Raw genomic sequence first — 24589 nt, 5'->3', positions numbered from 1 at the left:
AAGATTGGGGATGTTTATGTAAAACTACCTTAGAAATTTAATATAATCTTCCCATTCTGTTTTACCCTCCCTTTTAAAAAGTTTCCTCACTTTTCAGAGAATTTATTTCCAAGTGCCCTGTTCTCCTCCAGCAGAGAATAGGAATAATCTTTTTGGCCTACTTTCTTATGCACCAATATTGGCACCTTTTTATTTCACCTCCACACTGAGGAAAAAAGGATAAAAAACAAGCAAGGTTTTCTGAGGAATTATTTTTTGAAAATGAAGAACTGATGTCTTCTTTAAAAAAAAAAGATGCTGCTCTAAAAGCTTAGGTGTTGAGCTTATACTACTTAGGAGAGCGATCTGTATGAGAGAAGGGGTAGGTCTGTATGCTGAATTGGAGGCTAGCAGAAGTCAGTTTCTTTGAGGGTGCAGAGACAGTCTTTAACTTCATATGCAAAGAAATCAACTTTATTTTAGTCCATATACATATAAAAAATTTTTTTGGGGGGTGGCTGGCCAGTATGGGGAACCAAATCAGTGACCTTGGGATTATAAGTCTGCATTCTAACCAACTGAACTAACTGGACAGCCCTATTTTAGTTCATCTTTATGCTACTACTGAGATGGAATAAACCGGAAGGTTTCTGCACCCATACTGTTCATTTGTGGGCCTACAGCTATGTAACAGGGCAAGGTCACACCGTCACTTGTGGTAGTCACTGTGGCACTTGCAACACCTTAGACACATAGGTGCCATAGGCTATGCCATATAGCCTAGGTGTGTAGTACACCATAGCATCTAGATTTGTGTAAGTGTACTCTGTGATGTTCATATGACAATGAAATCACATAATTGTGTGTTTCTCAGAAATTATCCCTGTCATTAGGTGATATATGACTGTATGTGTGTGCATATTCACGTATTTATACCTTCCCCCCACTTTGCTCTCATCCTATAAGAAAGCATATCATATATACTGTCTGAAATTGGCTTTTTGTAGTTAACAATGTACGTTGGAGTTATTTCTGTAAGAATGGAAGGAAAGCTTCCTCATTTTTTTCTTTATAGCTGCATAGTATTCTGCTGTGTGAATGTGCTATAATGTCCCCTATTGATGACTGTTGATCCTTTGCTATTACGATGTTGTAGTAAATCACTTCCAACACAATTATTTTACATACATGCAGATGTGTCTGTAGGATACATTACCACAAATAGGATTATTAGTTTAAAGTATGTACACATTGGAATTTTGTAAGCTGTTGGCAAATTGACTTCTGGTGGGGTTTATACCAATTTACTCTGCTACCAGCAGTCATGAGAATGCCTCTGTTCTCTTTGTTCCCATAGCCTTGCTCAGAGATTACATGATTAAACTTTTGGAAGTCTCCATTCTGAATTTTTAGCTTCATTTCTTTTACTATGAGTATGGTGAGCTTATTTTCATATGTTTATATGCCCCTTGTACAAGATGGTCTCTGACTTATGCAGGCTTGACTTAATTTTTTGACCTTATGATGGATTTATTGGGACAAACCCCATTGTAAGTTGAGGAGCATTTGGACTTAAAATGGTTTGACTTAATGATTTTTCAACTTTTTGGTAGGTTTTTACAGGTATTGAATACATTTCAACTTATGATGTTTTTGACTGGGTTTATTGGGACATTATTCCAAAGTGAGTCAAGGAGCATATGTATTTCTTTTTCTGTTAACTCTGTGCTCATCTTTAGCCACTTTTCTCCCTATTGGGTTGATTTGAATCAGCCTAGCCAGTTTTAAAATGAAATTAGTTTTGGATTTTTGATGTTGAGGCAACTTATAACCAGGATTTTTTTTTTGTTTGTTTTTTTATTCAAGTTACTTGAATTCAGCTAGAGAGCAAATATGTCTCTACCAAATACAACTGAGAATAAGAATTAGTACTCTTTAAAGAGCATGATGCCTATTTGTATTTTGAGCATTTAAGAAACATTTCTCATGAAGTACCATTGTGTGATTTCCTGAAGAGTTCACGTTAGTAGTTTTTAAGAAAATCATGGCTGCTTTTCAAACTAGTAGTAATTACTGAATCTAAATTACCAAAACTTGTGAATCGGTGACAAGTTGTTGGACTGTATATTAATGCTAATTTTTCTACCTATGTCCCCCATTAGACTGAGAGCAGAATTCTTTATCTATATTACTGGTGTCTGACGTATATGCTATGAAAGTACTTGATAAATATTTGTTTTGAAAGATGGGAGTAAGATACTCAGCCTACATCCTGATGGTCAGTGAAATTTATCAGGGAAAGGGGCTCCGTTACAACATGTTGCTAATGATTATAAAGCTTCGAATGGTAATAATAATTTATTGATTTCACTTTTCAACAAATGTCAGGCATCATGCTTGGTGCTGGTTATACAATATGAAGTCGTTTTGGGATTGGTGGCAGTATTGTGTAAGGTCTCTGAAGCTGACCAGCCTGGGTTCAAATCCTGGCTTTTCTGGCTCTTCCATTTATTGGTTGTGTGGCTTTGTGCAAGCTATTTATCCTCTTTTTACCTTCTTCATCTGTAACATGGGAATAATTTTAGTTCCTTCCTCAAAGAGTTGTGAAGATAAAAGGAATCACTACATGTAAAGTTTCTGGAGCAGTGCTCAACAAATAGCTGATATTATTATTATTTCTGCTGTGATTACCATTATTACTTCTATTACTATTTTTTTAATGAACAAATGGGCATAGTCCCTTTTTTCATAGAATTTCTATTTGATGACAGTGGCTCACCATTTATTATGAATTTATTATGTGCCAGGCACTTTATAACATCTAATTTAATCCTTAGAGCCGCTCAGTGAGTACATATTATATTCCTGTTTTGCTTATGAGGAAACTGAAACTCAGCAAGGCTGAATGACTTGAACATGGTTACATGGCTAATAAGAGGCAGGAGCTGTAATTCTAACCCTGTTCTATTTGGTTTCCAGATTTGATTTCCAAACCATCAAGGTATTTTCTCCAAACATTAGGTAACTTCTCACAGAAAGAATATAGCTCCAGCTCTGGCTGTAACACAAAATGGGGCTCCACCTGAGAGAAGGAATTTGGGCAAATGCAATTTGCCACTATTTCTGACCACCCAGTTCAGTGTGTGTAATTGATTCATGAAGAACCAGCAAGGTTCCGGGTTGTGTTTGTCACATCTGTTAGTGTGTGCAGTTGAATTGCCCAGAATTACAAGGCTTATGTGCATTATGGTTATGAGAAGAATGATGTCCAGTATTGCAGTCCTTAATGATTTTATGCACAGCCTCTAGTTGTTTAGCTCTCACTTTAGGAAAGGTTATCTATTTCTGGGATGACCCTAGTTGCTTGTGGAGAGGGCTTTGCTTGGCACAGTTCTCTTTCTTGATCTTGTCCTTAATGATAGTTTCAGGGACTTGCTTTCAACAGATAATTGTTAGCATTTACCTTGATTGTTCTTGGAATTGGACGTTATTGAAAATTATGCTCTAATTTTCATATATTCCTTTCTTCAGAATATGAAGAAAGGGAATCTTATACTTTGATGAACTCTCTGATTTTTTGTTTAATATTTTTTAGAATTAGAGTAAAGAATTAATGGTTCATCTAATGTTAGTTCAGGTATTAGGTTTTTAAAAATTGTGCATGATCTGGAAAAAAATTAAAAATTTTGAAAACCAGAGAGTAATAATTATCTGAGATAGTTCTATATGTGCTCTCAGTTTCTTAAAGCTTATGTTCAAATATGCAGAATATCAGGATGCTTTTGGCTGCAAGTAATTTAAACCCCCAGCTCAACCTTTCAGCCATAGGGGGAGTATGTTATCTTGCATAACAGGAAACTCTGACATAGAACCAGGTCATGTGTGGAATTATCAGGGGGCTGTTCCTCTATCTCTGATTCTCTTGACAGTGTCCTCTGTTATGTGTCATAGTCCTCAGGCTTTCAGTGGAATCCAGATGGCAATAGCATTTCTAGGAGTTATGTATACAGTACTCAGAGGCAGTAACTAGGGGCCTCCTCTTCCTAGTGACTTATTTTAGAGGGAGGAATCCTTTCCCAGAAGCCCACTAGCAGATTTTCTGTGTGTCTTCTTGGCAAGGGGAGGGACACTACCATGATTGCCCTAGACCAGTGGAACCTACCCTTGTTACCCATCTTGGAGCCAGTCTCTGCTGACACATGGGTGGAATAAGGAGAAAAGCTGAACAAAATTTGGGTTCTGTTAAGAAGGAGAAAGGGCGGAGGAAAGATATGCTCTGAATGTAACCTGATCCTGCTTACACTTGAAATAGCAAAGGGTTGCAGTTCCTGTATTTTGTATGTGTGGGTTTAATTTAAACCAGATACTAGCTTACATCTTTATAGAAATAGTTCTGTCTCTGTTATAGGTCCTTTATCCCTTTAAAAATAAACAAGTGATATATTGTGTTGTAAAGTAAATAGGGTGGGCTGCATTGGATTATTTCAAAAATAACTCTTGTTTATCCTCGTCATATAGATAATATAAACTGACAAATAGTCCCTTTGGAATAAATTTGTGCTTATTTGAATATGGTGTATAGTATTTTCTATACCATCTTACGTATAAGAAAGATAAACCTATGAGGGAAAGGACTTATATGCAGTCTTCTCTGTGTCTTCCTGTTTTTATTCCTTCTCCCTCTCTAGACATTTCGTCTTCCTTTTCCCTCCCTTTTCTCCTCCCTTCCTGTTAAATGTTGAAGATATTTGAGAAGCCTCACTTCATTATTTCCGCAAGTAGAGTTAGGTGGCTGCTGAATCATTCCCATATTTGGGCTGCTGTATTTGTTTTTCTCACATTTGATAACTTTCATGGAAGATAGTGGGGTATTAAAATACCTTCTCTTGGACGATTTGGGGAGATGAACATAAGCAAATGATTGTGGGTATCAGCAAGATGTTATACATATCCTCTACTCAGTTGCAGTAGCAGATGAAAATTTGTTTTGACAGCTCTAGAAAATGGCCACTTTAGAACTGTTCATACATTGCCACTATTATTTAAATTTAATGCTTATTTGTTGCACACTTTTGTTTCTCTTTTTCTCAAAGTTCAAATGAAAGCATCCCTCCATCCCCTTACCAACATTTTTGAAGTTTAGAAATACGTATGTTCTAATTTTTTAATCTTGGGTCCTTAAATAATGTATTGAGCTCTGCTGATGGAAATCAAAGCCCTCATACTGCTGGTCATCTCAGCAGAGAATGGGAGCCACTCACTGGTAGTGGCACTCACCCTGTTCCTTGCCCAGGGATTTTATTAACAGTAAGGACTTGTAGAGTAGCCCCAGTTCTCTCAAGGTTTTAAAGAAACATTGGGACCCAAGAATTAGCATGAACCCCTTGCTTGAAGTTCTTTGTATGAGTGTGTCAAGTTGTGTATCTATTTTGCTTTGCTTGTTGTAAAGAAAAGGGCCAGTGTTATGTGGTAGGTAGTTTAGGCTAGCAATAGAGACAGCACCTTGGAATTTACCTCCTTTTTTTTAACATAGGGGGAAAAAAGAATGGTTTTATGTAACACCGCTCCTTACCTAACCAGTACTTGATCCTTTATTGATGATGGTTTTCTGCTTGGTTGCATGTTAAATGATGCATGCTTTTTCTCATGGAGCTATTACAATAACAAACACTTTTATCAACCCAGATGGAGCATGCCAACATGGTAATTGTGTCAAAACCACATGCTTGTCTAATGGGCTGGCTGTTAACAGCAATGTTCAGTTTAGTTGATGGTAAGATGATTTGTATGTTGTATAGCTATACTAATGATGGATTTTGGGTAATGTAATTAAAGATTAGTACAATGAGCATTGCTAGAATTTGGGAAATCTTAGTTCTGGTTTTGGCTTTGCACATCTAACTTTGTTATCTCAGGTGAATCTCTTAGTCTTTCTGAGCCTCATCTTCCTTGTTGGTAAAATTAGGATATTAGACTAGCTGATTTAGTGATACTCATTAAATATTTATTGAGTACCTCTTAAATACCAGTCTAGATGCTGGGAACATAGCAGTACGTAAAAGAAAGATCCCAGCCCTCATGGAGCTTTCATTTCAGTGGGAATGCTTACATTCCACTGCAGGAGTTTCTGTTTCCATGGGCGATGGAGTTTAAAGGCTTGTCCACATCTGAAGATCTGAGAGTTATAGGCATGATAATTATGGTGAGTGCATATGCTGTAATCATGTTTTCTTGATGGTGGTAATTCGTTCAAGAAACCATTTTATCAACAAAGAAGGTAGTGTTTAGTTGAGCTCTTGAAACTATTTTAAGAATATGCTTATTTACACATAATTTTATCCACCCTTATTGAGTATTCAGAATCCAATTAGACAGTTCCTTTGTTTTCTATCTTGTAACTTCCATTTGGATGGGCAACAATAATTAGTTCTGAGGTTCTTAACATTTAAAATGCTGTGAATACAGTGGTAATTGATGAGGACTACTTTGTGAAGCGTAACTGTATGGTTTATCTGTGTTCTTTGTATCTGAATTAGCACTTTTTCTTCAATTTCTGTTATCATTTTAGCTGTGATTACATGGCCAAGTAACCTTCAAATATGACTTTCTTTGTGATGGAAATTCACCTGTAAATTTCTTATTGGAGGGGCAGGGATAATTACAGTAAACCACAGAATGTACTCATTTTGTTCTATAGTCAATTTCATAAACTGGCATAAATCTTTTTTGAGGACTAGGCCAAGGGCTTTCTGGTTGATTAGCTCATTGGTACATAATAGAGTTGTGATTGCATTATGAAGTATGTGTGCATAACTGTGTGGTCCTCCATTTAGTGCCCTTGGACAAGTCAGTTATTTTCTGTTTATTATTTGCAAAGTGTCCAACCTTTGAAGTAGGATGTTTCAAGGAGCAGAAATTATGTGCATTGTGTCTGACATAGTAAGCAGAGAGTGGTAGCTATTATAATTAAAATATAAACAATTATTAATGATTTTAAGATAATAGTGGAAACTTTAGTTTTTTATTTCATTGCTTCTAAAATATTTTGGCCAAAAATCAGCTTTAGTTGATTGGCCTTCAACTATTTCTCACAGCCCAAGTAATTAAAGAGCTGCCAATTTATCTTGGTTAGCTTAGACAAGCGTGGGATATTTTGTTTTAATTTTACCAGGGCATTTATTCAGCTCTCAGAATGTGATTAGAGAATATTTGCTAGAAATCAACTTTTCATGATTAATGTAAATAATATCCACTTAAATGGTACGTGGAAAATGGTATGTTAAAGAAGGAAAAAAGTTTTTTTGTGCAGTATGGAGCCTATTTAAGTGTCTTTAGGCCTTGCTGGAAGACATGATTTTGGATTTTAAATGTCTAAGAATGAAGTAACATTGGACATGTAGGGTATGATAGTTAACTGTTCCCTCTTTTGTAGCATTCCCATTAAGGACATTACTGTCCCCTGATCTCCCTGTCTCACTGTATATTTCTTCTGGCCCTCATACTTTTCCTCTGCTTGACCCTTACATGTTGGTGGTGGTAAGGGTTTTTACGATCTTCTGAGCTCAAGCTACACTTTTTCTCTGGGTGAGGTCAGTATCACCTGTGCTGTCAGCTGTCACTCCTATGATGATAAACTCTCAACCTCTATCTCTAGTGCATATCCAGCCTCCATTCAAAACCTGTGTGTCTCCTGGCCAGCTAGACACCTACACAAACTTCTCAATCACAATGAATTAAAAAAAAATTGAGTTAAATGTTTCAGCCAGATGCTTTTTCCTGGTGTTCCCCATTGCCATGGATGTTCTATCATTACCCTAGTCTTCCATGATCTGGAAGTTTTCCTCAACTGTTTCCTGTCTTTGTCTTTGTATATTCAGTCTGAACACCAAGTCATGTCCACTCTACCTCTTTACCATTTGATTCATCTCTTATCCTTTACCTTACTGCTTCTGCCATAGTGCAGACCATCATCTTTTCATGTCTGGATTATTGCAGCAATCTCCTGGATGTCTTTATATTTCAGTCTTTCTCTCATCCTGTACTTTACAGCCAGGTTGGGCTATCTGAAATGTGAATCTGAGTACATTACTCCTCTGCTTGAAGTGCTTGTATGACTTCTAATTGTCTTTAAAATAACCTAGAGACCCTTAGTAAGAGACACAAAATCTCTTATGTTCTGGCTTCTGCCTTCTTTTCCTACCAATTCACCTTCTTCCTTCCCACCTATCTTCATTCCCACCTATCTCCCTACTTCACTTGTACAGTGAGTTGTTTTTCAGTACCTGTGGTTTCCTATATGAAGAATGTTTGCATGTTTCCACACACCTTGCTATGCCTGGCAACCAATAATCTACTTTCACTTTGTATGGATTTGCCTATTCTGGAAATTTCATATAAATGGAATCATACTACACGTGGCTGGCTTTGTTCACTTAGCATAGTGTTTTCAAGATGTGTCCATGTTGTAGTATGTATCAATACTTTATTCCTTTTTATGACTGAGTAATATTTTATTATATGGACAGATCACATTTTATCCATTAGTTTGTGGGCACTTGGGTTGTTTCTATATTCTTGGCTGTTATTACTAATGCTGTTATGAACATTCATGTACAAGTTTTTGTGTGAACAGATGTTTTCATTTCTCTTGGGTATATACCTAGCAATGGAATTGTTGGGTCATATGGTAACTTTTTGAAACACTCCCAAACTGTTTTTCAAAGTGGCTGTACCTTTTTATATTCTCAGTAGCAATATTAAGTATTCCAGATTTTTCACATCTTCACCAGTACTTGTTACTGTTTTTTGATTATAGCCATCTTAGTGGGTGTGAAGTGGTAACTCTAAGTGGTTTTGATTTATATTTTCCTAATGACTAATGATGTTGAGCAACTTTTCATGTGCTTATTGGCCATTTGTATATCTTTTTAAGAGAAATGTCTACTTAGATCCTTTGTCCATTTTTAAAATTGAATTTTATGTCTTGTTGTAAGAGTTCTTTTTATAGTTTAGATACTAGACACTTAACAGATATATGGTTTGTGGAAGATGTAAACAGTATTTTAAGAAATAAGTATAGTACTGATATATTGTACAACATGGATGAACCTTGAAAACATTATGCTAAGTAAAAATGCCATACAATGTATGGTTGTGCTTATTTGAAATGTCCAGAATAGGCAAATCTATATAGACTGAAAGTAGATTATTGGTTGCCATGGCCTGGGGTGATGGGGGAGTGGAGAGTGGCCACTAATGGTTATAGGGTTTCTTTTTTTAGAATGATGAAAATGTTCTAGTATTAGTGGCGATGGATGTACAACCTTGTAAATGTACTCAAAACCATTGACTGTATACTTTAAAAGGGTGAATTTTATGGTAAGTGAATTATATCTCAATAAAGCTTTAAAACAATGGTACTTTACCTTTTTTTTTGTTTGTTTTAACCTATTCGAGTTTGTGACACTTCTGAAGATAGCTGGGACATTACCCATTGGCCAGGGTGCCAGGACTTTGAGTACTTTTGTCATTGGTAAGAGAGGACAGAGTGAGTGTTATCTGCTGTCTCTGCAAGCCCTGCCTATTGTTCTTTATGTCAGTGGTGTTGGTATACTTTAAAAGTCCCTTTTTTGCTTCTGTAAAATTTAGGCAACCAGTTATTTTCAGATATAATTTAAATTTTTTTATTAGTTGTGATAGGATCAATCATTAGGTGCATTTTTTCCCCCACCCAATAATATTGTCATTTAGCTTAGATTAGGGCCCTTAGATATTTTTCTTATAATCTTATATACAAAGAAAAATGTATTTGGGTAGGATGGAAGTTTGGAGTTTTGAATATGGTTTGAGTACCTTTCCCAGAAGATTACTTTTGAGTTGGAATAGTGATGGTGAATTATGGGATTTAATGTAACACAACACATTTTTGTTTCAGATTTAAATTTGTTTTTATAATACCTAACATTTCTGTAGATTTTGGTTTTAATGTGAAGTTGCAGTGAAATGTGTCTCAGTACTTTCACCTGTTCTTGATGACATTTTCATATTACAGTACAAGGATACCAAGTACGGAGAAAAATGATTTTCCTTAAAAAATTGGATTTTGGGGGTCGATTAGTGTTTACAGCTAGTTGAAATGAAGTAAAAGTAATCATTCTTTCTTGAGTTTTTGGTGATTTTCAATTCCATCTGTACAGAATCACAGTTAATTCTATTGTGATACCAGTTTTGCTTCTAAGATTCTGATAGAGAATTCTAAAAGTTAGAGTAGTGACTCCATTTTCTCATGTGCTTTTGAACCTGCTTTCTTGATGTGTGCTTTCTCCCTGCCATTTCTCTGAAATTCCCCTTCCCACTCTTTCTTACCTTGCCCTTTGCCACCAAACTACAATTGGAAGAGATTGTAAAATAACATTTTGTGATTTTGTTTGTTTACAGCATAAGCTGTTACCATGACTACTGAAGTAGGCTCCGCATCTGAAGTGAAGACGGACTCTGACCAGTTAGGAGCAGATGCAACCAAGGAGAAACCTAAAGAAGTAGTAGAAAATCAGCAGAATCAGTCATCCGATCCAGAGGAGGAAAAAGGTTCCCAGCCATCTCCTGCAGCTGAAAGCCAAAGTAGTCTGCGCCGCCAGAAGAGAGAGAAGGATCCGTCTGAGAGCAGGGGTATTTCTCGATTTATACCCCCATGGCTTAAGAAACAAAAGTCATATAACTTAGTAGTGGCCAAAGATGGAGGAGATAAAAAAGAACCTACCCAAGCTGTTGTGGAAGAACAGATCTTAGATAAAGAGGAATCCCTTCCAGAAGAAGAGAGACAAGCCAAGGGTGATGCTGAAGAAATGGCTCAGAGGAAACACCAGGAGATTAAGATTGAATTCAAGGAAGAAAAACCTTTAGTGAGCAGAGCTGAGACACAGGTATGTTTGGGAGTGATTGGAAATGAAAACTCGATGGCATAATATAAGAAAAAAGGGTTCCTTTGTTTTGGATCATTTCCAGATTTCTTGTATTGAGATACTACTTAGGCTTAATGTGTCTGGGATATGGGTCTTGGATTGGTCTACCACAGCCTTCTCCTGTTAATCCTTTTTAAGAAATTCCCAAAATAATAAAAAGCAAAAAAAAATCTACTCTGTTTGCAAACTGTTAACAGAAAGAACCATAAATTTTTTTTTAAGGTTAAGCAGATTCAGACTCCTGCCAGTTCTCCTTTTCAACAGGATACCCTTTTATACCTCTTTGATTTATTTATGTATTCAGTGAGGAGTAAGTAGTAGATTTGTGTGTGTGCATTTTGGTTGCCTAAGGAAGCCTAGGCTTTGCTGTGGTATGAAATTTTAATTGGAAATTTTATTATTTGAAATGATATTTAAATTGTAGTTGCTTGGATATCATTTCTTTTACTCATTTAATGCCTAAATGACCAATTTGGCAAAATGAGAAAATTGGCGGTGGAAGGAGGATGAGGGCAAATATCTTTTCTAGTAGAATTTTCAATTCTCTTAAAATCTTTGGTTTATAGTGGCCATAATAATGATCATAATTTGTGTTAAAGATTTTCCTTTTAATATGTTGTTTTCTGCAATTTGGTTAGCTTTAGTGTGAGCTTAATTTTTTTCCTCAACAGCCTGCTGGAGAAATAAGTAAGGAGAGAGAAGAAGAAAAGGTAAAGGAAATACAGGAAGACAAATCAGAAGAAGCAGCGAAAAGGGAGACAAAGGAAGTGCAGACCAATGAGCTAAAAGCAGAGAAGGCCTCTCAAAAAGCCACCAAAAAGACCAAAACTGTCCAGTGTAAAGTGACCCTCCTAGATGGCACCGAATACAGCTGTGACCTGGAGGTGAGACAGGGAGCTGAGTGGATAGCTATCTTGATGTGTGGAAAGAAAACAAAGTACAGTCTCCTCTTGCTTGTGGCATGGCGCAATGAATATATTTTTGTGTGTTACCAAGTTCTGTAGGCCAGTTTGTTACAATTTTGCATGAAAAAGAAAAACCAATAACATAGAAGAGGGTCATCATTGCCATTACAAATAGTATGTCCTGATGCTTAGGATGTGTAGGGACTATGTTCTGCCAGTTGGCACTGGTCATGTGTACTGGTTGAATCTGTTCTGAATAGGCATTAAATATTTCGAATATTACCTCTGGCTATAAGGTGTTTTTCGTGAGAAGTGATAGCACTGAGTTGATATTTCAGAATAAGGAAATTTCAGCAGTAAATTTAACTCTAAAGTGTTTTATCCTGAGACAGATAATGACTTAAAGTCCAGCTTGTTTATTTAGTTTCATTTAATTAAACAACCCCCATGATTTGTGAAATATTTATGCATTAGTACTGAGGCTGACAGAAGCCAATGTAATCTTTTAAAGCATCCACCACCTTAAAATTTTATGTTAATTGGAAGAGTTTCTTGCTTCTTTTTTTTTTTCCCCCGTGGCTGGCCAGTATGGGGATCTGAGCTGTGACCTTGGTGTTATAAGGCAGTGCTCTAACCAACTGAGCTAACCGCCCAGCCCTTGGAAGAGTTCGTTGCTTCTTATAACTAAGTTACTTTATTTTCATGACACATAGTAATATCTAATGTTTACTAAAGTGCTTTGAATGGATTATCTCATTCAATACTTATAAGAATCTTTACAAAATAGGTATTAGTATTGGTATTTCCAGTGTTACAATGGGGAATGTAGGGCTTAGAGTGGTTAAGTAACTAGCTCAGACTTTCACAGCTACTTAGTGGTTGAGCCAGAATTTCAGCTGCAGCAAGTTCAATCTAGAGCTCATGATCCTGACCATCAAACTACAGTTTTGTCTGCCACACATAGGACCTATCTTGCTTGTTTAAAATATGGTCTAGTCTTTCTTTGTTCTTCTAGTTTATTAAGTATTAAAAGTATTCTCCTCCTAATTCCTTGCGTTATTATTAAAAATAGAAGTTGCACTTTAACAACAGTGAAAGTATTTGGCTTGGTAAAGACATCTTATGTCTAATTGAACAACAGATTATTATGTATTTGAAGGAGTGTTATATTACAAGGGGCTGAGGGTACTAAGATGAATATTCATGGTCCTTGTTTTTATCCTTGTATTAGTTATCTAGAACTTTATTTTACTCATTTTAGTTACAGTTGTTTTGATATTTCAATTGTTTAAAGAAAAGGAGTAGCAAAAGAGAATTAAAAATCCTTGTCTTAGTCAGTTCTTGCTTCTAGAACAAAATACCTGAGACTGGGTAATTTATAACAACAGAGATTTATTTTTCACAGTTGTGGAGGCTGGGAAGTCTAAGATCAAGCCACCAGCAGATTCAGTGCCTGCTGAGGGGCTGCTTTCTGCTTCCAAGATGGCACCTTCTTGCTGCATCTTCATGTGGTGGAAGGGGTGAATGCTGTGTCCTTACATGGCAGAAGGGGCACGGCAGCTCCTTTTAACCTCTTTTATGAGGGCACCAATTCCATTTAGGAAAGTGACTTAATCACCTCCTAAAGCCCCCACCTCTTAATACCACCACAATAGTGATTAGGTTTCAGCATGAAGTTTGGAAGGACACATTCAGACTATAGCAATCCTTAAAGCTTTCTTTTCTTCCGCCCTTTCTACCATTCCCCTCTTGTTCTTTCCCAAGACTCCCTTCCGGTCAGAGAGAGAGTGAGTGTGTGTGTGTGTGTGTGTGTGTGTGTGTCTCAGGGGTAGGTAGGGGATGATAAGAAAAAGAATAGAATGGTTTTCTGAACTTGACTCAATTATAGTTTATTTGACCATATATCCTGTCCTTTATCTTTCCTACCTATCCTAGACATTAGGGAGTCTAGATTTTTGAGAACCAACTTGATGGTAGCTTATATTACTTTGAGTCATTTACTCAACCTCTCTGGGTCTCAGTTTCTTCAACTATAGAATATAAGATTACTTAGATGATATAGAATGCTGCTTTTATTGCTTAAGTTCTTTATATCATTAAACCACAAGATTGACACTATGGTTTAAGTCTATTTTTGTTCTTTTTTAAAAAAAGTCATGAGATATTTAAAAACCACAGGAATGTAGAAATAATAGAAGAGACAGTTGTATATCTACCATAAAAATTTAATCGGATATTGGCATTTTGCTTTGTGGTTTAGATCTTTTTTAAACAAAATAAAATACTAAAATTACTGCTGAAGTCTCATTCCCATCTTTTCCTTCTCACTGTGCATATATCTTTTTGCAATCTACTTTATTCATTTTAACTTCTGTTAAAAGAATGGTGGGTTGGCTGTGGCTCTGTTCTTCCTTGTCTTTATTTTTGGACCAAGACTGAAAGAGTAGCCTGTGCCTGGGATTTGCTGGTCTCAGAGTAGAGGGAAAAAAAGAAATGGGAGAGCCACACCATGGCCCTTGAATCTTCTGCTTGGAAGTGGTGTATATCACTTGAACTTACATTTCATTGACCAAGCAAGTCACATGATCAAGGCTGATGACAATACAATGGGCAAATATGATCCTGTCACAGGAAGAGGGTGCTAAATAATGGAAAACATGAAAATAATACTACAGTTTATGAAAGATGAGGCTGAGCATCATTTTATGTTTATTTAGGTTTCTAGGATTGCTCTAGGATTTTTAAAGATAAATATTCTTTCTCAGATTAAAGACAATCTAATTCTAGTTTCTAAGACTTAATCATAAATAGGTGGTGAATTTTATCAGGTGTATTTTCTGTGCCAGTTGAGAGAATCATGTTTTTCTAATCTGTTACTGTTGTAATTTACATTAATATTTTCTTTAATATTTTCTCATGTTAAGCCATCCACGTTCCTAATGTAAACTCTACTTGGTTATAATGATTCTGTACTCATTTTGTATTCTTATTTAGGATTTTTGCATGCAATAACTTTAATTCTTTTTCCAAATTGTCTTCATCAGATTTTGTTGTCTAGGTTTTATACTATCCTCATAAAGTTGCTTCCCTCTTACCATTCTCTGGAAAAGTTTGGATAAATTAGGGATTATCTTTTCTGTGGAGATCTGGTAGAACTTGTGTTTAAAACTGTCTTGGCCTGGGATGGCCTTTTTAGGGGGGAGAGAAGGAGGGGTGGAGGGTAGTTTTTGTTTTGTTTGGACTTTTTTCCAGTCATTGGTTCAGTTTCATTATATGTATGGTCTGATTTTTTGTTGTTTTAGTGGTTCATATTTTTGGTGCAAACAGTCCATTTCATCTAATTTGACAAATTTATTGGCATTGAAGTTTTTCCTACTATGCTTATCTTCTGCATTTGATTTTGATCCCTTTTTCATTTCTAGTGTTATTTGCCTTTTCTTGATTATTCTTTCTATAGATTTACTATTTTAATTTTTTTCTATAGAAACAACTTGGTTTTGTTTATAGTTTCTACTGTTTTTTTTCTATTTTGTAACATTTTGTTCCCATTTTCTCTTTTTTCTTTGGGATTACTCTGTTCTTTTTCCAATTTCATGCGTTCATTATTTTAAAAAATGCTTTTATTGCTCTGATTTTCCCTTCAAGTACCTCTTTGTTTGCACAGGTTTGAAATAAAGTGCTCTCATTGCCTTTCAGTTCTTAATATTTTCTCATTCCATTATGGGTCATTTTTGACCCGTGGAATTTTTATAGGTGTGATTTTAAATTCTAAAGTGTGTGTGCATTTGTGCGTATGTGTATGCATGTCTTGTGGGAAGAGGGGATTTTTCTTTTGTCACATTTCCAGTTTTGTATTACATTGTGGTCAGAGTGTGTTCTAAAAAATAGAGGTTATATTTGTTAAGACTTACTTTTGAGAGAGCAAAGCCTGGTGTCCTAGGCAGGAGCTGAGGGCAGCTGCCCCCTCTGGAAACAGGCAAGACAGCAATGCCTGGGGTCCTAGGCAGGATCTGAGGGAAGTTGCCACCTCCACCCAGAAAAAGGCAGGAGAGCAATGCCCAGGGTCCTAGGCAGGAGCTGAGGGCAGCTGCCCCCTCCACCTGGAAACAGGAAAGAGAGCACACTGAAAACACCACTTTTACATGGGTGGCCACCATAGCCACCGCCACAGCCATGGCTTCTGCAAAAGTGGCTTGACGCCACAACAGTAGCCACAGCCACTGTGCAGGCAGCCTGCCAGACACTTGACTGCATTGACACAAGGAGAGTCACCAGCAGAGACTGGAAAAAGAAGAGGATGTCTCTCTCTTTAAAGTCCACTCCAGAGTGGTGGAAGAAGCAGCTGTTCTACTAGGTGACCAGACATCAACGTAGAGATACTAGAAATATGAAAACCCAAGAAAATATGACACCACCCAAAGAATACAGTAATTCTCAAATAACAGACCCTATAGAGCAGGAAAACCTTGAAATGACTGAAGAGGAATTCTGAGCAAGAATCTTAAGGAAACTCACTGAGATATGAGAAGACACAGACAACATAATGAAATGAGAAAAAAAAAATGCAGAATATGAAGGAGGAAATTTACAAAGAGATTGATACCTTAAAAAAGAATGTAGCAGAACTTGTGGAACTGAAAGATTCACTCAGTGAAATAAAAAACACAACTGAGAGCTCAAGCAGCAGGCTAGAACAAGCAGAAGAAAGAATTTCTGATCTTGAAGATAGTCTTTGAAATAACCCAGGTAGACAAAAAAAAATAAAAAGGAATTTTAGAAAATGAAGAAAATTTAAGACAACCAGAAGACAACCTTAAGTGCACAAACATTTGAATCATGGGTGTTCCAGAAGGGGAGGAAAAAGGAAAAGGCTTGGAAACCCTATTAAAAAAAATAATAATGGAAAAATTCCCAGGTATGGGGAGAGACATGGACCTTCAGATCCAGGAGGCTCAAAGATCCCCAAACAGAATCACCCCCCCCACCCCAATCCTCACCAAGACACATTATAGTCATGCTGGCAATGCTCAAAGACAGAGAATCTTGGAAGAAGCAAGTGAAGAATGTCAAGTCACCTATAAGGGAGCCCCTATTAGACTAACAGCAGACTTCTCAACAGAAAATTTGCAGGCCAGAAGAAAATGGGTGATATATTCAAAATACTAAAAAAACCCTGCTAGCCAAGAATACTATGCTCAATAAGGCTGTCCTTCAGAAACAAGGGAGAAATAGTGATTTTCCAGACAAACAAAACTGCAGGAGTTCACCACCACGTGACCACCCCTCTAAGAAATCCTCAAGGAAGTCCTGCGTCTATATTAATTAATGACCCTTTTATCTTAAGTTTCCTTCCCATTTTGGTTCTTCAGTTGCATGCTTAGTACAGGTATCATTGGTTTGGGTGTGCTACTCCTCAGACCTGCTCTTACTTCTTTAGGAGTGGAGCCCAGGAGAGCTGTCATGTGGTTGAGTGCTCTCATGTTTCCTGTACTCATGTTTCCAGTACTGACCTTCGACAGATTGCATAATATGCTGATGCTGCTTATCTGTAGTCTGTAACTTTGCACCGGAAATCAGTGTCTGAGGACTATTTGGGAAAATATGTTGTGGGAAACTGTAGCTATTAATGAACTTGTCAGCACTCAAGAAAGGCAAATACAATGTAGAAAATAGGTTTTTTTTGGTTTGGGAGAATAGACTTGTTTCCATCTGTTTACTGTCAGTAAAGATTGTATTTCTGTCATGACTTTTCAAATGACTAGTTACTGTTTTTCTTTTTTAACTGTATGTACGTGTGTCTAATTTTCAACTAAACTTTTAGATTCTTACAGCATGCCCACTGAAGAGAAACTAATTATCTTTACCTAGGGCACCTACAAGAGTTGAGGGAAGCCACTAAAAGCCTGTGCAGGAAGTCACGAGGAGATGGAATAGCCTGGCTTATTAGGGAACTTAAAGAGCTGGGTGAGGTTCTAGAAGGCCTAAAATGCCAGGATGAGAAGATTAAAACTGATCCATAGAGCAAAGAAGAGCTGGGGAGTAATAGACTAGAGGTTGTTAAGTCATTGGTATACAAGACCTAGCAAGGTCAAGAATGCTATTTAGATTTTGGAACATAGTAGGTAGGTATATGGCTGCAGTTATTTAAGGGGGACTTTTTATTTCACTGCATTGATTGTGATGTGCGTCGGTGTTCTTTAAAGATAATGGTTTTACATGATGTGATTAGAGCATTGGGTAAGTTAGGCAGTTTCCTATTTGTGTTACCTGTTAGTTACCTTTGGTCAACAAAAGCACCCCCTTTATGACATTTAATGTAAATGTTGCTGTGTTAATTGAATACTTTTTTAAAATCAAGAAACATAATTCTTGGGTATTTTTGTTTGGTGTCCTAACATCATCACGGCTTCCCATATTGCTCATTATATTAACATATATTAATATATGTTATATAATATGTAACATGTTATTATGTGTTATTTATATGTAAATATGTATCTCCATATTCCTTTTTTCTCCCCCCAGTCCTTACTTTTTATGGCTTCCTGCTTTCACATTCTTCTTCCTATGGGCCATGAGAGCCTATTCTTTCTGCTCCTGAACCTCAGGAATTGGATAAAGAGGACTGTTCAAGGAGCCAATACAGCACTGTTTTCAAAAACTAATTGTCATCTTTGACATCTGTGTTCTTTTGAGGAAAGAGTATATGTTAATATTAAGTGGATTAAAACATGCCATGCAGAATTTGCTGGATTTACAGAAAGTGGAAATAATAAATGAGCATAAATATTGGGTGGCAGTGCATTTTTAGAGAATTGTTGTAGTTAAGAAATATTATAGGAATGGCTTGACTTTAATGTTATTTTTGGCTATGTAGCAATAGGTTTATTGCTAAGCCATGCATTAATTTTGACCCAAGGCCTAGTCTGTCTTTGTGCATTTATTCCAAATCTTTGTGTTAGGTAGTTTTAATTTGTTGTCAGTGAAAATTATAACATGCATTCTATACTAACTGATTTATCTATTGATACTAAACTGAGATCTCAAATATTTTTCGAAAAAAAAACTTTAAGGTTTATTATGTATTTATTTTTGGTGGCTGGCTGGTTTGGGAATCTGAACCCTTGAAACTGGCATTGTAACATCATGCTCTAACCAATGGAGCTGACTGGCCAGTCCTACATTTTTTAGTGAAGAAACTTTATATTTCTGTTCTTTGATATGTCAGTTTGTATCTCATTGAGATATTTGAATGGTATGTTTCAAGTTCTTTTGGTACCAGAGTTAGATTGTAAAGAATTCCAGGGAGTCTCTTTGATCCTGTATGCTTAGGACTCTAGTAGAATTGCTGCTAAAGTTATTTACACACTGGGTGTGTTAAAACAGTAGGACTCTTTCCTCTAATGAAAAATACAATATGGTTTAGTTGAAGCCATGGATAGAAAGTCAGGAGATCTATGTTTACTTTTCTTTTTACTCTTTGGATGTCTTTGGGGAAGTTACTTCCTTCCTTTTTTCCTATTCTCATATTGCAAAGTGAGAATGAAAATAGTGGCTTCCTCTATTTCTAGGATAGAGCTGGTTTTACTATGGCTGGTAAGTCTGTATATATTTTTGGAAGTCTGAAAATAAGTGTGAAAGTTCCTGCAGGACTTTGGAAGCATGAGTGAATGTGCATTCTGAGTTAGAGTTGCTCACATTTTCCTGTGGCATCTGAAAATTGTTCCCACGTGTTGATTTTGTCTGAGAATTGAGGGCATTGTTTCTGCCCACACAGGAATGTCAGTACCATTTTGTCTTAGTTATGAGTAAAGCTAACAGCATGTAGGCTCTCTTTGTCAGTGTCCTGATGATAAAAGTATTTATCAGAAAGCAGAATGTGTCAAGGCCTTCTTGCATTTCTTGTGTTGAGTTCTGGTCTCAGACATCCAATTTGATATCTCTCTTTGTCAGTGTTCTGATGATAAAAGTATTTATCAGAAAGCAGAATGTGTCAAGGCCTTCTTGCATTTCTTGTGTTGAGTTCTGGTCTCAGACATCCAATTTGATATCATTACTTTCAAGTGTGTTTTTAAAATTTACTTGTGTGTTTATGTCTACTCACTCTCCAAGTATCGTCTTTCAGATCTGTAATGCTGACCCTTACTAGGTTTCATAGTTAAATAGTTTTAACTATTTACATACTCAAAGGGGATGTGGAAGTTGTGGCACTCTATAAAATCTCATAAAATAGTGATAGATTTACATATGTTTTAGGAGCTGGGAATAATTTAACTGGCATATATTTTGTGCTATTTAAAATTCCAGTGACATAGGTCTAGATAGAATATCTCTGTCCAACTGTCCATCTATACCTTTAGCTTGAAAAGGATTTAAGGTAATAATTCTATCCGGTGACTTAATTTTTATTTACTAAATGGGAAAAGGCTGCCATGCTATGTGAGTGGTAGAATATTTTGGTCCAGCTTGAAGAATACGAGGGGCTCACAGGAGCAGAGTGTGGCTTCTTAATGAAGTCACTTTTCTTAGCAAGGCAGTCAGGACTCTGTTAGGTATGATCTCAGGCTGTCCTTTTATCTCTATGACCACTGATTTTCTGAGTCTTCCCTTGCCATTCAAATTGGTCTTCTAGTTAGTAATCATGCTCATCCTGAGTTGTCTGTCCTTTAAGTTTCTGATCATATCATCTATGCATTTTGCTTTCCCTCTCCACGATTCCTCCCTCTTTTTTTTTATTTTTTATTTTTTTTAAATTTTATTTTGTCGATATACATTGTGGTTGATTATTGTTGCCTCTTACCAAAACCTCCCTCCCTCCTCCCTCTCCTCCCTCCCCCCCAACAATGTCCTTTCTGTTTGCTTGTCCTATCAACTTCAAGTAATTGTAGTTGTTATACCCCCCCCCCCCCGGTTTTCCTCCCTCTCTTTTAATGTTCAACTTAAATCTAGCTCTCAGAATTTTGGTTCCCCCCCGCCCCCCGAACTTCTTCGCGCCATTAGTTTGGTAATTAATCATGCACTGACTTGTGTAAGAATCTCTTGTATTGTAGTGTTGAACAACTGCTAAACTCTTATATTGTTGTTTGATTTTTCTCATGCTTGCATTTTTTCTTCAGCTAAATTGTTATTAGTTCCTTGAGAAAAAGAACTCTTCTTTTTTCTCCTCGCAGAGCACTCATGTAGGACTTTGCCTAAAGTACTTCTCATAGAAAGTAATTTTTGATTTATTTTCCTCTACTTTTTTGTATATTTATAAAATTTTTATTATTCTTGTTTAAGACAAATGGTTATTTATGTTCCTGATTCTTCTTTCTGTCCTCTTCAATTAGAGAAGAAAGATTTAGATGTGTGTATGTATGATTGCTATTTCTATCCACGATTGCCCTTCTATTTATTTATTTATTTATTTAAAATTAATATTTATTTTTAAATTGAAATGTAATTGATTATACATATTTGTGGGGTACAGAGTTGACTATCAGTATTTGTGTACAATATGTGATGATCAAATTAGTATTGCTAGCATATTCATCATTACAAATCATGATTATTCTTTGTGTCAATTACCCAATTTCTCCCTAACCTCACTCCTACTCCCCCTTTCCCACCTCTAGTAACCATAAGTAATAATACACTGTAAGTTCAGTGTATTATTGTGACCTTCCCTTCCTTCCTTCTTTCCTTCCTTCCCTCCCTATCTCCCTTCATTCTTTCCTTTCCTCCTTTCTTTCTGAATGCTTAGAAACAGCAGGCTAACTTCTCGTAGAAATACTTCAAGGGCTTAAATAAATGAAAACAAGTTATTACATTTCTACAAAAGGTTGTGAAACTCTAGGTATGAGAGCAATACAGAAGTGAATATGCTGTGGTCTTGGACCTTTAGGGGTTCACAGCCTAGAGGAGAATGCAGATGCCCAGAAGCTAAGAGTTCTTTCACTTAAATCATAGCTGCCCTCAGGTCAGGTTGCTTGCTGGCTGGTTGTAGGCTGGGCTGGAAGAGAATATAATTAATTCTTATATTCCTTGCCCTTTTTTCTTTGTCTCCTCTTCTCATGAGCAAACAGAAGAGTGATATGGTTTTTATTTCTTAGTAGTCAGGAAATTCTACCACATGCTTTCTTCTCTCTGTCTTCTCTACTTTTGGTTTTAAAATCTGGGGCCTGTCTTTTTTGTCTCTATCAATGATATTTTAAAGTATTAAACTTGATGCTTGAAACTAACTTCTAACAATGAGTACCCATGTTGACATAATTTTGAAGACAGTATCCATCTCTTACTGGACCTTTCTCATACATACTGCCAGCCACCCTAACTCCTTGGTAATTTAACACTTAATAAGTTTTTACTCTAACCAGAGTGGTAGAACAGGAACCAGACCTTTGAATTATTTTTCTGTTTTGGAATGAAAATTACTTCAGGGTTGAATAGGGTTTGGAGAAGGTGGGAAAGGTCATTTTCAGAATAAAATTTGTGCCTTAAAAATCTGTTCACACAATTTTCTTACTCTCTAAAATATGTAGGCATTAAGATTAAAAATTCTTGTCGGGATTTATCAAATGAAGAGGTGTGATCTAATTATTTTCTCATCCAACAAAAACCTTAAAATATCTTTTGTTAAACCCACCATTCAGAATCACTCTTGTTGTTACTGTTTTATTTTCAGTCTCTTTTTTTCCCTATTATTGTCTTATGTTCTCCTGAACATTTTAAAGAAGATGTTACTGACATAGTTTTTATTTTTCAACTCTCAAGAATTATTGTCAATTATTCTTCTTCCTGATCCTACCTTTCCCATTCTCCCCACCTCTCCAAGCTTCTTCTGGGCATGATGGGGGACCGGGATTTGAGAATTCTGACTCTCGCTGTAAGTCGTGTTTAATTTATCTCACAAAAGCTGGAGCCGGGACCATTCTTTTCATCCAGGCCTTCCTTAGCAGGATGCACGTACTTTGTGTCCCAGTAGAAACATGGACAGAACTTATCATTATTATTTACAGCACTATAACATAATGATGCTGACGTTTGAAGCTTCTAGGGATTGAATATGACATAACATAAAATGTAGTCTGTAAAAAAACATTGGATTACTCAGAAAAAGAATTTCTTCGTGTAAGGTGGCTAAATGATTAAAACTCTGTTAATCTGCCAGATTGCTATTTTTATATTTGTTTAAGTTCTGCAACAGAGTTACATATCAACTCTGAACTGTGCTAGCAATTTATGATTAAGAGTATCACTTTTAACTTTTTTTGACTTTCATATTCTGGCGAAGAACCTCAAGACAAAAGCTCCATTCTTTCTGTTACCAAAGTGCATCTTGTAACTGTGCTTCATTTGCGGAGTGTGCCATTTTACTTGTTGTGAGGTTGAGCCTGATTTTGTGCAGCAGTCTAGTTCACACAGACAGGAAGATGAATCTGAGTGTTATCATGATTTATTTGTTTTATTCATTGATATCTCCTCCCATATTTTTGTCAGTAGCAATTTAAAGTGAATCAAATAAGAATGCTCTAATAGGCTATTCTTCTGTAGTACAGAAAGCCTGTATGAATCAAATGTCAAAATTCATTCTAGGCAAATAATTTGCAGAGAATGTGCTAGTCTGCAGAAGTATGCTGCTTATGGTTTTTGAAATAAATTTTAATGGAATTGGTGCTTAGCAACTTAAAAAAAAAAGATACTTAAAATTTGGTGTGTTCCTCTGGCCTTTGGTGTGATACCAGCATCTTTATTATCGAATAGTTATAATCACTTCTCTGTCTTTTAAAAGGTTATACTTCTTAACGGATTTATGTCAAGTCTTGCTGTTCAAAGTGAATAATAGAAAAAGTTGGACCAAAAGAACTTGGATTTTGACTTCTTAAAAATTATTTTAATCACTGGGTTGCTTATCTCCTTAGTGATGGTATATAATTTTTAAGAAAAATGGAAAGTTAAGGAAGTCGTATTTTTACAGTATTTCACAAATTTGTTCTCAAAATATTATTTAATTAAATATGTCTTGTGTGTTCATAAACAATTTTTTATCCCCAAATATTGATTTGGTTCCTACCTGACTGAGAAGATAAAAAGTATGAGGTGTTTTTTCCTCTTATTTATAAATTTTACTTTTAGCTTTCCATATGAAACAGGAATATATACACACACACACAAATAAAATCAATAAAGTATTATTTATGGTTTAGAAAATAATTTAGAAGTGCAGTGGTGCCAAGCTATTATAGGCTGGAGTTCGTATGCAAGAAGGAAACTCCTGGATTTTGAAGAATAATATATTTAGGAAAACCCAGGAACACATAGCCTGTTACATTTTTTACTTGAAGTAGTTAAATAGTAAAATCCAAGCAGAAATTTGGGGTTACAAGAAAAGGTTTTAATGTATTCTTATATGTCAGGTATAACACAATACAACATACTGTAAACTTTTGTTCAAGGCAAGCCATACTTTACTGGGCCAGGCTTGCCATTTTTGACCCAGATTTTCTTTGGCTTGGCTTTAACTGGGAATCCTCCCAGCTTTCAAAGCCAGTGTATTGTTGGGGTTCAAATAAATTAAGCCATATACTTATGCTAAATTATATGGAGAAGTGGATACCCATCCATGGGAAAGTTGGAGAGTTTGCAAAGAAAGCATAAAATATAAATGCACTAACTTTATCTCCTACCCATTTCCACCCTGCTTTCCAAAATTTTGCTGGCACTGATTCTATTTTCTTTCTCCTTTCCCTTGTGTCAGGTTGGGGA

General features: G+C 36.2%; 1 protein-coding gene across 8 annotated transcripts in view; it reads left to right on the top strand.

Annotated features, from left to right (window-relative positions):
• Positions 1-24589, top strand: part of EPB41L2 (erythrocyte membrane protein band 4.1 like 2) — a 208476-nt gene that overhangs the window by 87351 nt on the left and 96536 nt on the right. For all 8 annotated transcript variants that reach the window (XM_063097411.1, XM_063097418.1, XM_063097417.1 and 5 more), the window contains 2 exons: positions 10417-10901; positions 11612-11824. In XM_063097411.1, coding sequence (XP_062953481.1) covers positions 10431-10901; positions 11612-11824 — 684 coding nt within the window. In that variant the 5' untranslated portion in view covers positions 10417-10430. The remainder of the gene's footprint in view (positions 1-10416; positions 10902-11611; positions 11825-24589) is intronic.

Source organism: Cynocephalus volans, chromosome 5 (genome assembly GCF_027409185.1).
Source record: "Cynocephalus volans isolate mCynVol1 chromosome 5, mCynVol1.pri, whole genome shotgun sequence".
NCBI lineage: Eukaryota > Metazoa > Chordata > Mammalia > Dermoptera > Cynocephalidae > Cynocephalus > Cynocephalus volans.
The sequence above is the reverse complement of the archived record's forward strand: the minus strand, read 5'-3'. Positions and strand labels throughout refer to the sequence as shown.